Source organism: Otolemur garnettii, unplaced genomic scaffold (assembly GCF_000181295.1).
Source record: "Otolemur garnettii isolate 467f Iridium unplaced genomic scaffold, OtoGar3 scaffold00011, whole genome shotgun sequence".
NCBI classification, from domain to species: domain Eukaryota; kingdom Metazoa; phylum Chordata; class Mammalia; order Primates; family Galagidae; genus Otolemur; species Otolemur garnettii.
Window position 1 is genome coordinate 8,668,373 of NW_003852406.1, and position 15,037 is coordinate 8,683,409.

Below are 15,037 nucleotides of genomic sequence, written 5' to 3' on the forward strand. Positions count from 1 at the left end.
AGATTAGCCCATATCACAAAATCCCAAAACCAGAGATGTTGGCATGGATGTGGAGAAAAGGGAACGCTTCTACACTGCTGGTGGGAATGCAAATTAATTCATTCCTTTTGGAAAGACATCTGGAGAACACTTAGAGAACTAAAATTAGACCTGCCGTTTGATCCTGCAATTCCTTTATTAGGTATATATCCAGAAGACCAAAAATCATATTACAACAAAGATATCTGTATCAGAATGTTTCTTGCAGCCCAATTCATAATTGCTAGGTCATGGAAGAAGCCCAAGTGCCCATCGACCCATGAATGGATCAACAAATTGTGGTACATGTACACCATGGAATACTATGCAGCCCTAAAGAAAGATGGAGACTTTACCTCCTTCATGTTTATGTGGATGGAATTAGAAAATGTTCTTAGCAAAGTATCTCAAGAATGGAAGAAAAAGTATCCAATTTTGAAATATCCACAGCCCTATTTTGAAACTATAGCTTTCATAGAAATGTTATAACCTAATTAAAGCCTTAGAATATGGGGAGGGAGAGGGAGGGGAGGGGGTAGATGGGTGGAGGGAGGGTGATTTGTGGGGTCACCTCTATGGTTTATCTTACAAGGGTACAAGTGAATCTTTCTAAAAGCAGAGTATGAATGTCTTAACTCAGTAACTAAGAAAATGACATGAAGGCTATATTAACCAGTTTGATGAGAGTATTTCAAATTGTATATGAAAATACCACACTGTACCCTGTGATTGCATTAATGTACACAGCAATGATTTAATAAAAAGAAAAAGAAAGAAAAAAAAGGGTTTGAGGTTGCTATGAGCTGTGATATCACAGCATTCTACTGAAGGTGACATGGTGAAACTCTGTCTCAAAAAATAAAATAAAATAATAAAATAAGAACTTTTAAAAAGTTAAATACTTAGGAATAGTTTTAAAATATATATGTGTGTGTCTATCTATCTATCACCTACACACAGGAAACTACACAGCATTGCTGACAGAAATTACAGAAGAATCAACTGACATGGAGATAGACCAAAGTAATGGATTAAGATTTGTTTGTAATATGTCAACTGTCCCAAAGTGATCTATAAATTTGACATAATCCAATCAAAAATCCCAGCAGAATTGCTTTTTGAATAGAAAGTAACAACTCTAAAATATGTATGAAAATGCTAAAAATAATTTGAACTATTTACACTACCTATTGTCAAGAATTTCTGGAAAGTGACAGTATAGCAAAGTGCAATGATGTCATAGGGACAGACACTGAAACTGATAGAAAAAAGAGTCTAGAAAAAACTCCCACGTAATGATTTCTAACACAGGAACTGACTAGGTAGGGGTAGACTTTTTAACAAAACAGTGCTAGAACAAATGGATATCCATCCATGAGGTAACAAGCAAATCTTAAAGTTAACACCTTAAACCAAATGCAAATTTAGCTTAAAGTGGGTCATAGGTCTAAAAGAAAACATATAATAAAATCTTTATAAGACTTCATAAGAAGGTTGAGACAGTTGGATAATTTGACGAGGTCACCAAAATAACTAGAAAATAACACAAAATAATCAGCAAGAATAATTTCAAGTCTTGGATACTAAATAAAGTTCAACAACATACTGAAAAGTGTTTAGTCCTCAAAATAACTGAACTTTAGATAATAACTCTGAGAGTTTATGTTATGTGCATATTTTTGCCTTGGCTGCTCCCGTGACCTATCGCATGGTTTGAACAGTAGTAAAATCATCATGAGCCTGCCTGTGTTTAAACACACAAAGAAAAATATGATGACAATGAATCAGACTCTTTTAAAGATAGCAAAACTGGACCACAGAGAAAGATAATCAGAGAAAAAAGAATAGGGCATCAGAGATCAGAAGAATAACATCAATCATATTAATACATGTCTATATGTGTGACAGGACTTTTAGAAGAGGAAAGAATCCAAGGGATAGAAAAAGTATCTGAAGAGAGAATGTGAGAGATATGTGAGTTCCACAAACCCTAAGTAGGATAAACATGAAACTGATCCACACCTACATATTTTACATAAAGTCAAACAGTTCAAAGTTAGAGTGAGCAGGAAAAGTGAACAAGTGAGTGACAGTATAAATACAGAATGAATTTTGATAGCAATAAGAAAAACTCATTATCTAAAGGAAAACAATGATATGGTTAATAGCTGACTTCACATCAGAAACAATCATGTCTATAATACATACATATTAAAAGCAATAAACAAAAAACAAACTAATTAACCAGGAATTCTCTACCTAGCAAAACTATCTTCTAAAACTAAAGACAAACACAGCCACTGTGAGAGAATTCATTATAAACAAACCTATCATATAAGAAATACTAGAATAAATGCTTCAGGTTGAAAGGAATTATCCTTGATTCTTCCTCTTTGTTTCTCTCTCCACATTTAATCTATCAGCAAGCAAGGCCCACTAACTTTATACCCCAAATATTCCCTGAATCTGTCTACATTTTTTTTTTTTTAACATCTTCCGCTGCCATCATCTGAGCCAAGCCTTGAATCCTCTATTAGACTTCTACAATATGCTAGCTGTAACTGGTTTTCCTGCTTCTACTCCCCTAGAGTAGATTCTTCCAACAACAGCCAGGGTATTTTTTTAAAAAATTAGATCATACTTTTCTCTGCTTAAAGGCTTCTACTTGGCTTTCTATGTACTTCAGATACTATTTGTCATGGCTAAATATGCCATATATATAAACTATTCCCTTCTTGAACTTTTCTATCATTCTTTCCTATATGGATCAGTGTGCTCTATAAGATCTTGCACACTGTATACTTTGGCACAATGAAGAATCCTTGTAATCCTCAAATACAGTGAACTCGTTCCAGCTTCAGAATTTTTATACCTATTCTTCACTCTGCCTAGTACGTGTCACTGGCAGATCACACAAGGTTGACTTCTTATTATTTAGGTCTCCACTCAAATGTCATCTCCTCAAAGAGGCTTTTCCTGATAACTCTATCTAAAAAGATACCCTATCTACCATCGCTTGCCTCCTTTTGCCTTTTTAAAACTTTTAACAGCATTTATTAAAAAATTAGAATGCTTATTTATTTACTTATGTAATGTCCACCTCACCCAATAAAATAAAAGAATCATGAGGATAGAGATCTTACCATCTTGTTCACATGTCCAGGGCCTAAAATACCATTATAAATTATTGAGTAACATTGTATATAAGATATATTTTTAAAACTTATGCTGGCTCAGCACCTATAGCTCAACCGGCTAAGGCACCAGCCATGTACACCTAAGGTGGAGGGTTCGAATCCCTAGCCCGGACCCACCAAACAACAATGATGGCTGCAACCAAAAAAAAATAGCCGGGCGTTGTGGTGGGTGCCTGTAGTCCCAGCTACTTGGGAGGCAGAGGCAGGAGACTCGCTTGAGCCCAGGAGTTGGAGGTTGCTGTGAGCTGTAATGCCACGGCACTCTACCCAGGGGGACAGCTTGAGGCTCTGTCTCAAAAAAAAAAAAAAAAAACTTATGCTGAAATATAAATACTTTTGAACTCTTGAATAATTTTTTAAAATCCTTTTGTTCGTATTTAGTATAAATATCATATTTTGTAATTTATACCAGTCATCTTCTGCCTCCATTTTCACAACTAAGAGAAAAAATAAGTATTCCTCCAACCAAAGTCATCTCAGGTTCTCCAAAGAAAGCAGGGAGTCTTAGATGGAAACTATGTGTGTCTTATTTACCACTATACTCTGGTAGGGAGAACAGGGTCTCCAGTACTTGGTAATTAGACATAACTATCAAGGAATGTGAACAATGAGACTCAGGAGAGAGGAGAGTAAATGCCAGGGATGGGAGGTGGCCTGTTAGGGGAAAATGTCACCCCCTCTATCTCCAACCACCACTTTCCTGGGTTTTAAGAGCACTCACATATATCACTGTAACAGACTGAATTTCTTGAGGGCAAGAAATGTTTTTTATTTTGTATACTTTACGTGTGACATTGCCAGACTGAAAATGTTCAATAATTATTTTCTGAAGTAAATACAAGAACATCAGTTTATTCACTTGCCAAAGGAAGGTATAACAAGATTACCTACTTCAGAGGGTTATTACAGTGACAGGGGAGAGAAAAGAGAAGAAAAGAAGAGAAAAAGAGTAAGTGAAAGGAAGAGGAAAAACACCCCCACAAAGTTCTCTTTCAGGTATTTAGGTTAGAAAAGCACGAGAGAACTGATCACATTACCTCTTCTCTATGAGCTATTTCTGTTTGTTTACTTACTTACCTAGAGGCTAAGAAAATAATATTAATATAATAAGCTAGTCAGATATTACATAATTTTAGCACCAGACACTAAGAAAGATCAAAAACCCCAAACCTAATGAAACAAACAAACAAATAAAACCCAAAGAATAAAAACACAGGTCAACTTATAAGGAAGATCCAAACTTGAACAAGAGAAAGTTCTGAAATCACAAGTACTACAATAGGACTTAACTATACTGGCACTTTGGGGAATCTAACAGTGTGTAGCCACTGAATGTTCTAGACTGCTTAGGGGGCATCCTGTCAACAGATACTTCAAGAAAGAAGTAGTATTTCAGTTGTTCCGGTAGCTGCATGCTTCTTCCCTCACACATTTAAGAAAAAAACCCAAGGACCTACCACACAGATGTAATCTAAATTTAAACTATTATTGTGGCTTCAAGTTCTAAAAGCTAGCAACCCAAATGTGAAAAGTATATTATAGTAACAAAAAAACTTTCAAGCAACTTAAAAAGTTTTCTTCATACAAATTCTTACAGAGTTCCATAAGTACAACTGGTCCTAAACTATTATTGTAGCTTAATCCCTACAGGCTAGCAACTAAAACATGAAAAATATGCTATCACAACAAAACGAATCCATTAAACATTAAAAACTTTTCTTTAAACAAATTTTTACAGAGTTAATAGAACAGAAAAATAAATATTCACTTTGTTTATTTAAGCCATCTTTTAGTAAAGAACAACGAGGTTCAAAAATATACAATTACCTCTGACTGTGATTGCAGTATTGATGACATATAGGAAAGTATCTAGATAGCTTATAGCCAATTCACCCATAGAGTTATAATTAAATGTCAAATTTTATTCACTAAAGTTGAGTTATATTTAAAATCAATACTTAAGTAAGAATGGTATATCTTATATAGTAGTAATAGCCTTATTAGATAAGAACCTTAAGGTTAGTTATTTCACTTACCAAAATGCAGTCCACTTTCGATTGTACAGTTTTGCTAAAAGAAACAGAAAGTCAGGTTAGTAAAATGAAAAGTTTATTAAATATCTGAAATATTCTCAAACAGAAAATTAGAAATTAGTTTTCCTTGCTATGAAAAAAATAAAGTTTTTTATTAAGATTAGGCATTGCAATCATAGATTTCTAAATCTACTATGTCTTTTACAACCTACTATTATTGAAGAAGCAATTTTTTCATAGTATGTAAGTGCAGATGTATTGTAATAGTTACAAACATGTCTCAGTGTTTGCAATTAATTATAATTTCTACTGTCCGACTACCACTTTGGACAATGATGTGTTTAGCATTTAAAAGTCATAATGGCTGGGTGTGCTGGCTCACGCCTGTAATCCTAGTCCTCTGGGAGGCTGAGGTGGGTGGATCGCTTGAGCTCAGGAGTTTTGAGACCAGCTTGAGCAAGAGTGAGACTCCGTCTCTAAAAATAGCTGGGCATTGTGGTGGGTGCTTGTAGACCCAGCTCCTTAGGAGTCTGAGGCAAGAGGATTACTTGAACCCGACCAAGAGTGTGAGGTTGCTGCTAGCTATGACACCATGATACTCTTCCCTAGGGTGACAGTGAGACTCTGTCTCAAAAAAAAAAAATTCTAATGATGTAATACAATCTGTAGTACTGATTGTATTGATTGTATCGATACCAGAGGCTTGATATAAAATAGATTTTCTCCCTACTCTACGCATACATATACACACCCCCGCCCCAGTAACAAGAATCCCTACACACAGAAGTAATAATAAAGATTAACTAACATGGTAATAAATTGGAAGGGAAGGAAAATATACTTAGAAATAATAAAATAATGCCATTATGTATCAGTGCTACTGAACTACTGAAAATAAGTCAATTGTTAATAGAAAACAAATGAAAGCAATATAAAAAAATTTAGCTGTCATTTGAATTTTGTTATAACAGAAATTCAAGTACAAATACCAAGGAATCATGCAAAATGTTCAGAAATAGTTTATGTGCAATCTTTAAAAGATGCTACGAAGCAAATTATCTTCCATAAAAGGTTCTAAAGCCAAATAAATATATATAATAACTGGTTAATGCCTTTGTATATAGCTATGCAGCTAAGCTAAAAAGTAATAATCAGTATGTAAATTTGATTAATATCAAAATTTTATATCTGTTTCCAATTTCAATGTATGACTGGATTAAGTTTAATTGCTAAATTCAGAATATAAAGAGTTTAAAAAAGTACAGGATGCCTCAAGGAAAGAGGGACTAAAATTTCAAAAAAGAATCCCTTTCAAACAATCCAAAAAAGAATTTTTAGAGGTCACAAAATCTCTGCTGGAATCAGTTGTACGGCTTATCATTCACTATCAGCTAAAAGATGCAATTTTTCTCTGTTCTCAGTAACTCCCACAATTTCCTCTGAGATCAGAGAGTAATCTATAGATTAAGAATTTTTGCCAAAAAGTAGTATCTCTCTCACCCCCAAGGTCTTTTTGTCTAAAGCATTACAATAACCTTTTAACTGGTTTTTCTGCTTATATCTTTACCACCAACACACCATACCCTATAGACTTCATAAAGTGACTGGAGAAATTCTATGCCCAAACCACATCTTCCTTCATTCAGCTAGCCACGTGGGCTTCCATGCTAACTCTCAAGGCAGAAGCAGGCAGGGCCTGTACACTAGCTTTTTTGTCAGTCTCTAAGGCTTTTCTCCCATATAATTTATCCCTCCATTTTCTTCATGACTTTGCTTGATGTTATCTTTTACAGACAATTCTACCCTGACCTCCCCATATAAAATACTACCAACACTCTCTATTGCTCTTATCCTGTTTTATTTTTCATCACTGCACATATCACCAGTTGTATATTTTTATTAATTTATTCATTTACCAGCTATCTTCTGTGACTAGAATTTAAATTCTATGAGAGCAGACTTTGTTTTGCTGAATGCTGTATTATCATCTGGCATATGTAAGGTGTTCAATAAAATCTATTGGATGAATAAATGACAAAAATCCCACATTCAATCCCCTAGATCAAGAAAATTCTGTAAAAACTGGGACCACTTAAGGATGAGGTTTTACAGAAATTAATGACACTGAAAATGTGATTATTTTATAAACTACAGATCTCAATATATTCCCATTCTACCACTAATTGACTAACTCTATGGGATCATCTAAAGAGGAAGGTCATATCTACCTATCACAAACAAACAACTTGGCAAATCTTTAAAAAGTATATGTAAAAGTCTTTTAAAAGAATTATGAAGTAAAATGAACTCACTTCTGAGCTAGACGGGGCAATGACTTAATCTTAGCCACTTGATTATTTTTACTTCATACTTAACACAAACATAATAGAACAACATAGATGACACTTAAATTCCCTTTGTTCTTCTGTCCAGGCTCATAATCCTGTCTTCCCAAACATAACTACCATAAATCTGAAGTGTAACTTTTCTGGTATTACTTTCATACTTGTATTAGATATACAAATATCGATAAGCAATATATACTGTTGTTTTATGAGACTTTCAATTGTTTATATACATGGCATTCCATTGTACATATTCTTCAATTATTTTTTTACTCAACATTGTTTTTGATATCCAGAGGAAGTTCGTTCATTTTAATTGTTGAAAAGTATCCTAATGAATAAAATTATCAAATTTATTCATCTACTCCTCTATTAAAATACAAGTATGCAGTTCCTAGTTTCTCTAGAAACAATGCCGTAATAAAATCTTTATACATGTAGGAATTTCTCAGATAGAAACTTAGAAGTCAATTTTCTGAGGCTTCTGAATATATCTTTTCAATTTTATTATACACATATAATAAAACACTTGGGAGATGATTTGTTATTAAGTTATAGTAGTTCTAAATATATTCTGGATACTAATTATTTGTTAATAATACTTTTTGCTTTACTGAAAAATTTTTAGGCAAATTTATTCTTTTTGTCCCTTTCTGAGTTTTTTTGGGGGAGGGTCTTATTTAAGAAATCCTAGCCAGCTAAGGTTTTAAAGGCATCTTATTTTTCTTCTAAAAATTTTATTTTATTTTATTTATTTATTTTGCAATTTTTGGCTGGGGCCAGGTTTGAGCCTGCCACCTCTAGTATATGGGGCCGGTATTTATTTATTTTGCAATTTTTGGCTAGGGCCAGGTTTGAACCCGCTACCTCCAGTATGTGGGGCCAGCACTCTACCCCTTTGAGCCACAGGCACCACCCTCTTCTAAAAATTTTGAAGTTAGCTTTTCTTATCTTAATCTTTCCTGTAATTGAAATTTATTCTTGGATATGGTATTGTGTAATATACCATATACCTTTTTTTCTGTCTGGGAACTTAATTATTTTCTGTTTTATTATGCCAAACCTCCATATATACTTTAATGTTTCAGACTTTTCCCCCTGTTTTATTAATTTACCTCTCTATCCCTCAGCCAACACTATGAATTTATTACTGCTTTAAAAAGTAAGTCTAGTTATTTGACTCCATAATTCTCCTGGTCCATTTCCAAAACAGTCTTGATAGTTCTTGGACCTTTACTTTTCCAGGTAAGTATTTCAATCAGTTTTTTCCATTCCACAAAAGCCCTGTTAAGATTTATATTGGACTGTATGGATGTTGTAGATTTAATTTGGGGGATGTGAATGATAATTTGGATTTATTTTTATCTGTCCCTAAAATATCTTGTAGCTTTTCTTTCTGAATAAATATTTTGTTAGAAAGAGTCCAAGGCAGCTTATGGATGGTATTGTGAAGTCTATCTTTTTTTCTATTATATTCTCTAATTTTTGCTGATGTACTAGCAAACTATTGGTTTTCTATGCTGACCTTATCTCTAGCAACCTTCCTGAACTCTTACTAGTTCTAATAGCATATAGATTCTCTTATACATACTCATTTCATTTTCAATTAATGGTAATATTTTCTTTCCTTCCCAATCCTTATGTCTCTTTCCCCCTCCTCTTTCTTATCTAGTTACTGTAGCTAAAATCTCCAGCATAAAGATGAACAGACAGAAGTGATAGCAGATTATCTTCATTTTGTTTCCACCTTTTTTTTTTTTTTTTGCAGTTTTTGGCCGGGGCTTGGTTTGAACCTGCCACCTCCAGCATATGGGTCGGCACCTTAACTCCTTTCAGCCACAGGCGCCACCCTGTTTCCACTTTTAATAGTTTACTTCTAATGTTTTTGCAATCAAGAATAATACACATCTCCTTTAGTCCTAGTTATATGACAGAGCTTTTGCTCTTCTGTCCTGCCTGCCAAGAACACTCTTAAAAAGTGGCATTTGCCTCACTTGCTCCCTTTATATGTTCATGGTTCAAATGTGATCTCCTCAGAGACCTTCCTTGATCACATCATGTCACTCTCTATACCCTTTATGCTGCTTTATTTCTCTTTGTAATTATCGCCACTGTCTGGCCAACTCCCCCACTAGAATGTTAAGTGTTATAGAGCAAGATATTGCAGTATAGTTTGTTTACTGTTATTTTCTAGCACTCAGAACACTATCAGGCAGAGAGGTTTGTCTATGTATCTTTAAAAACTAAACAAAAAATTCTTTAAAAAAAACCCCTAGCTTTTGAGTTTTCTTGCTTCAGCTCTTTTTTTGGCTTTTCTGGTATCTCATCAATTTTTATTTTTGTTTTTCTTCTATGCTATTCATATAATATTTATATCACTGCTTTAAAGTTAAATACTGAACAAAGCACTTTCAAGGAGTATTACTTTCTATTTCTACAAAAATTCCATTTGCTTTACCCTACAAATTTTGCTATGCAACATTTTCTGTTATTTAATGCTAAGCACTTTATAGTTTAGTGTTCACTGTGCATATATAATATATGTGCTTTTTATTATTATACTGTCGTCTAGTGATCAATTATTTTTTTCATTTCGGCCACAGTATGTGGTTTTCATGATAAAAAAAAAATTCCTTTGGGACCCAGTCAATTTTTTTTAAAGAATCCATGGATACTTTTGCCCCCATGTATGCTTTAAATAAATCCACATTGTCCATTTGCTAGAGAGCTGTCTATAGATACCTATATAAGCAAGTGTACTAATTATGCTACTTAAATCTTTTGTTGCCTACTTTCTCCTTTATTTTCTGTTATATATTAAATATTCAACTGCGACTGGACATTCTCTTTGTAACTCTAAATTTTTGATTTCTTAACTCTAAGTCAAAAAAGAGATGAATCAAGAAAACTCAAACTAAGGTTTTTTTTTTGGCGGGGGGAGACATATTTTCATTTTTTATTTTTTGGAGACAAGAGTCTTACTCTCTCGTCCCAATTAAAGTACACTGGCATCATCATAGCTCACTGCAACCTCAAACTCCTGAGCTCACACAATCTTTCTGCCTCAGCCTCTCAAGTAGATGGCAGCTGGTCTACAGTGTGCCCCATCACACCTAGCTATTTTTTCTGTTTTTAGTAGAGACAGGGTTTCACTCTTGCTCAGGCTGGTCTAAGCTCACAATCATCCTGCCTAGGCCTCCTAGAGTGTTAGATTTACAAGTATGAGCCATTGCACCCAGCCTATTTTTTTTTTTTTTGAAAGATATGTAGACAAACATCTCCGCCCAGTACTACTCAGTGCTGGAAAAATAGCAGTAAACAAACCATACCAAGTGCTAGGGTTTTATAAGACTGTAATTTTTATATTTTCTTGGTAGTTGCTATAGTTCAAATATATCTGTCTGTCCCCCAAATCTCATGCTGAAATTCGATCTCCAATATTGGAGGTGGGGCCTAATCAAAGGTGTTTGGGCCATGAGGGTGGATCATTTCATGAATGGCTTGGTATCCTCCACATGGTAACAAGTTCTTACTGTATTAGTTCCTAGGAGAGCTGGGTTTAAAAAAGCCTGGCACCTTCCTCCCTCTCTGCTTCCACTCTCTTGCCATGTGATCTCTAATATGCTGCTTCACTTTTGCCTTCTGCTATGAGCAGCTGAGGCCCTTATCAGATGCAGACTGCAATGCTATGCTTCTTATACTGCCTGCAGATCTACGAGCCAAATAAACCTTTTTTCTTCATGAATTACCTAGCCATAGGTATTCCTTTCTAATAACACAGTTGGACTAAGACAGTAGTGTAATCCTTTTATTACAATCTAGTGTCAATTTACCCTTAGTAATGCCATTTTGCCTTAAACTCTATTCCAGTTTTATATTAATTTTGTTAAACTACTTTTTTTTTGTTGTCTTCTTAGTATCTACTACTGATAAGATAATCCCTTTAAGATAAATCATTCTCCCATGTTATTTATCCTTTTTTATTTAATCATGAATTTATTTTATGTAATGACTGTTCTCCAGAGAAGTCCTATATACCCTACGTTGACATTGTTTCATCCTGTGATTTGAAATTTTTAAATTATGAACTTACCCTCATCCAGGACTATTTTTCAGAGTCTTGTATCTCTTAGGTTATGGAGATAGTTTTACATTTGACTCTGCTGTGCCCCTAAGGGTTTAATGATTCCTAACAAATTTAAAATTCTTATATGTTAAGAAGACTATCAAATCAAACTCTACCTAAGGCTCCAGATCTCATAATTTAGGCTTCTCTGTCCTCTGGGCAAGCTTACTTGAAACTTTCTAGGTCTGTGGGTTCCCTTTTTAAATCCCACTTCATAGGTAAAAATCTCCCTTCAGTCTCCAGGCTTTATATAGTTGATCAGTTCAAACTACCTACGGGGCATGGAGCATGTAGCTTAGAATTTCCTAGAACATTAAGACATAAATCTCCACTATTTAAGATACTAAGACATGAATACCACTGTGAGACATTTAGGATTTAGTTTCTGTTTACCTTTCTTAAGTTCCCCCAGCCTTTTGTTACTGGCACCTATAAATTTTCTCCTTCATGATTTTAAGAGAAAACTATTTTGTATATACAGGAGAATCTCCATAGTTGACCTCACTATATTTACCAAGTCCCTAAGTTGACCTGATTTTTACAGAGTGGACATGGACCACATGTACACATCAGTACAGGAGGCCTAGTTCCTTATGTTGGTCACCACCATATGTTGACCAGTCTGCTACAGTCCCTAGGGCGGTCAATTTAGGGAAGTTCTACTCTATGTTTATCAATAGTTTACAACTGGAGAGTAGGGTAAGAATCTTGCCATAAGAGCTCATTTATATTGTCTTAAAGTCTTTACACACACATATATACATATATATGGACATAAAACAAACATATATCAATGTTAATGAAATATATTTGGAATACTCCCCCAAATTCTACCACGCTGTCAATAAACTCTTTCCTTTTTTTCCATATTCTCTCTCATGTATATTCATGAATGCATCCAATTTTTAACATAGCTATGATCAAAGCAGTATTACACAAATTTATATCAAGGGCATTTTCCACTGAGTCTTCAAAATTTTAATATATTGTATAATATTCCATTTAGTGAGTATTTCATTATTTCCTAAAATATTCCCTGAATACTGGATGGTTTCAATTCTTTGATTGTTTCAATTAGAATTAGGTCTTCCGTGTTTTGCTTCGGATAATGACAAGGTAACTTATATTAAAATAACCTTGCACACATAAAAATCACATACTCTGGACAAAACACCAAACCAATAATTAAGGCAAAAGACAAAGATCAAAAACAGGCAGGAACTGAAGGGAAGTCACCCTTAAAAGAAGAGAATTGCAGTGGATAGAATTTTTATGAGGCTTTTGCCTGAGGGTATTTATCAGCCTACCGTTGCAATGATCACTTAGAATTAAACTAGAAATCTGTTGTCTTCCTAGCTTAAGGAGGACAAAGTCTGGGACTGCCAGAGGAGATGGAAATTAAAAGACGAAATCCCATAAAAGAAGGTCCTACAAAATTTCTGTATAAACTATGCCCAAATGTTTGGATGATTCCTGTTTGAGGGGGACTCCAAAGGTCCCATATAAAAGAAACACCCGGAAGGCACAAAGATCTGAGATGAAATTTCCGCTGCTGCCAGTCATAGAAGACATGAAGTTGGAGTTTGAATCTAGCAACATAAAGTGTCTAACACAAAAACTCAACAGTTATCAGAGAAAAAGAGCAGAATCCAAAGTCTACAATCTATTGCCTACAATGCCCATTAACTCAAGTAAAATTTACTAGAATAAACAGGAAAATAAAAAGACTTAGAGTCAAGGGAAAATAGCTCATAGAAACCAAATCCTAAGTGATCTAAATGTCATGATTAGCAAAGACTTTAAAGTAAATATGTTTGAGTATGTAAGGAAAATACAGTCATAAATAATGCACACATGGGAGAATCTCAGCAAAGAAATGGAAGCTATGAAGAAGAAACAAATGGAAAGTCTAGAACTAAAAAAAGTACAATATCTGAAATGAAAATTTCACTAGATGACCTTAACAGAAGAGCAAATTGCAGAAAAGAGAACATTTAACTAAAAAACCCCCAAAAAACAACAACAGAAAAATAGATCTTATGAATCTAAAGAAGAAAACATTTAAAAAAAATTATAAACAGCTCCAGAAATTTAAAAATATCCAGTGGTTTAACTATGTGCAACAGGAGATAAAAGATAATGGATGGCCACAAATTTCCCAAATTTCATGAAAAACACAAACTTTCAGTTCCAAGAAGTTCAGCAAATTCCAAGCAGGTTAATTAGAAAATTACACATGGCTACATTATATTCAAAAGTATGAGAATACAGAGATACAAAGCACATTTTGAAAACAGCCAGGAAAAAAAGAGCAATGAACAGTGATACAAATGATACCTGACTTCTGGAAGCCAACTGATCTGCAATAGAGGCACCAAAGCAATTGAAGGAACAAAAGAAAATCCTTTCAACAAATCCAGATGGACTACCAGGGGTGTCCAAGCTTTTTTCTTCTCTGCTGCATGCTGGAAGAAGAATTTTCTGGGGTCACACATTAAATACAGAAACACTAGCAAAAAGTGATGACAAAAGAAAAACAAAAGCCTGTATAATTTTTGTGTTATCTGCCACCACAGATACTCAAAAAAGTCCTTACATAATCTCAATGGATATCTAACACACTTCATACTATAAAAAATCTGAACTGAATTTCAAACAATAAAGTGTCTAGAAGAAACCACTTGAGAGCCAATAATACCAATGTTCAAGAATAAGAATTTTCTGGGTGGTGCCTGGGGCTCAAAGGAGTAGAGCGCTGGCCCCATATGCCAGAGGTGGTGGGTTCAAACCCAGCCCTGGCCAAAAACTGCAAAACAAACAAACAAAAAAAAAAAATAAGAATTTTCATTCTTTACAATAGTTATAAATTCTTATAATTTTTTAATTTACAATAGTTCAAACTGGAAACAATCCAAATGACCTCAATATCAGAATAAATATATACCTTCTGGCATATTGATACAATGGAACACCACTCAGCAATAAAAAGGAACAAACTCTTTATACACAAAGAACATGGAGAATTTAAATGATATTATACTGAGCCAATTAAACCACCCCCCAAAATTATTTCTGTATGATTTAATTTATACAAAGTTCTTAAATAGGCAAAATTAATCTACAGAAAACAAAAAATGGAAAAACTAGCTGCCTTGGGATGGGGCTTCACAGCTGAATGGGAAGGATCATATACTAATGCTGTAATACACTGCCTCATTTTCCCTTTTCAGCAAAGAAGAACTTTGTCTTCAGTTCCTTGGAGTACTTCCAGCAGAAAGCCCACCCCCAGTGTTTGTCCCCTATGGTACTGTGATCTCC

General features: G+C 34.3%; 1 protein-coding gene across 1 annotated transcript in view; it reads right to left on the reverse strand.

The window, feature by feature from the left end:
• The window catches only part of RFX7 (regulatory factor X7), a 142,946-nt gene that overhangs the window by 73,996 nt on the left and 53,913 nt on the right, over positions 1-15,037 (reverse strand). The window contains exon 2 of the mRNA XM_003784374.2: positions 5,252-5,285. Coding sequence (XP_003784422.1) covers positions 5,252-5,285 — 34 coding nt within the window. The remainder of the gene's footprint in view (positions 1-5,251; positions 5,286-15,037) is intronic.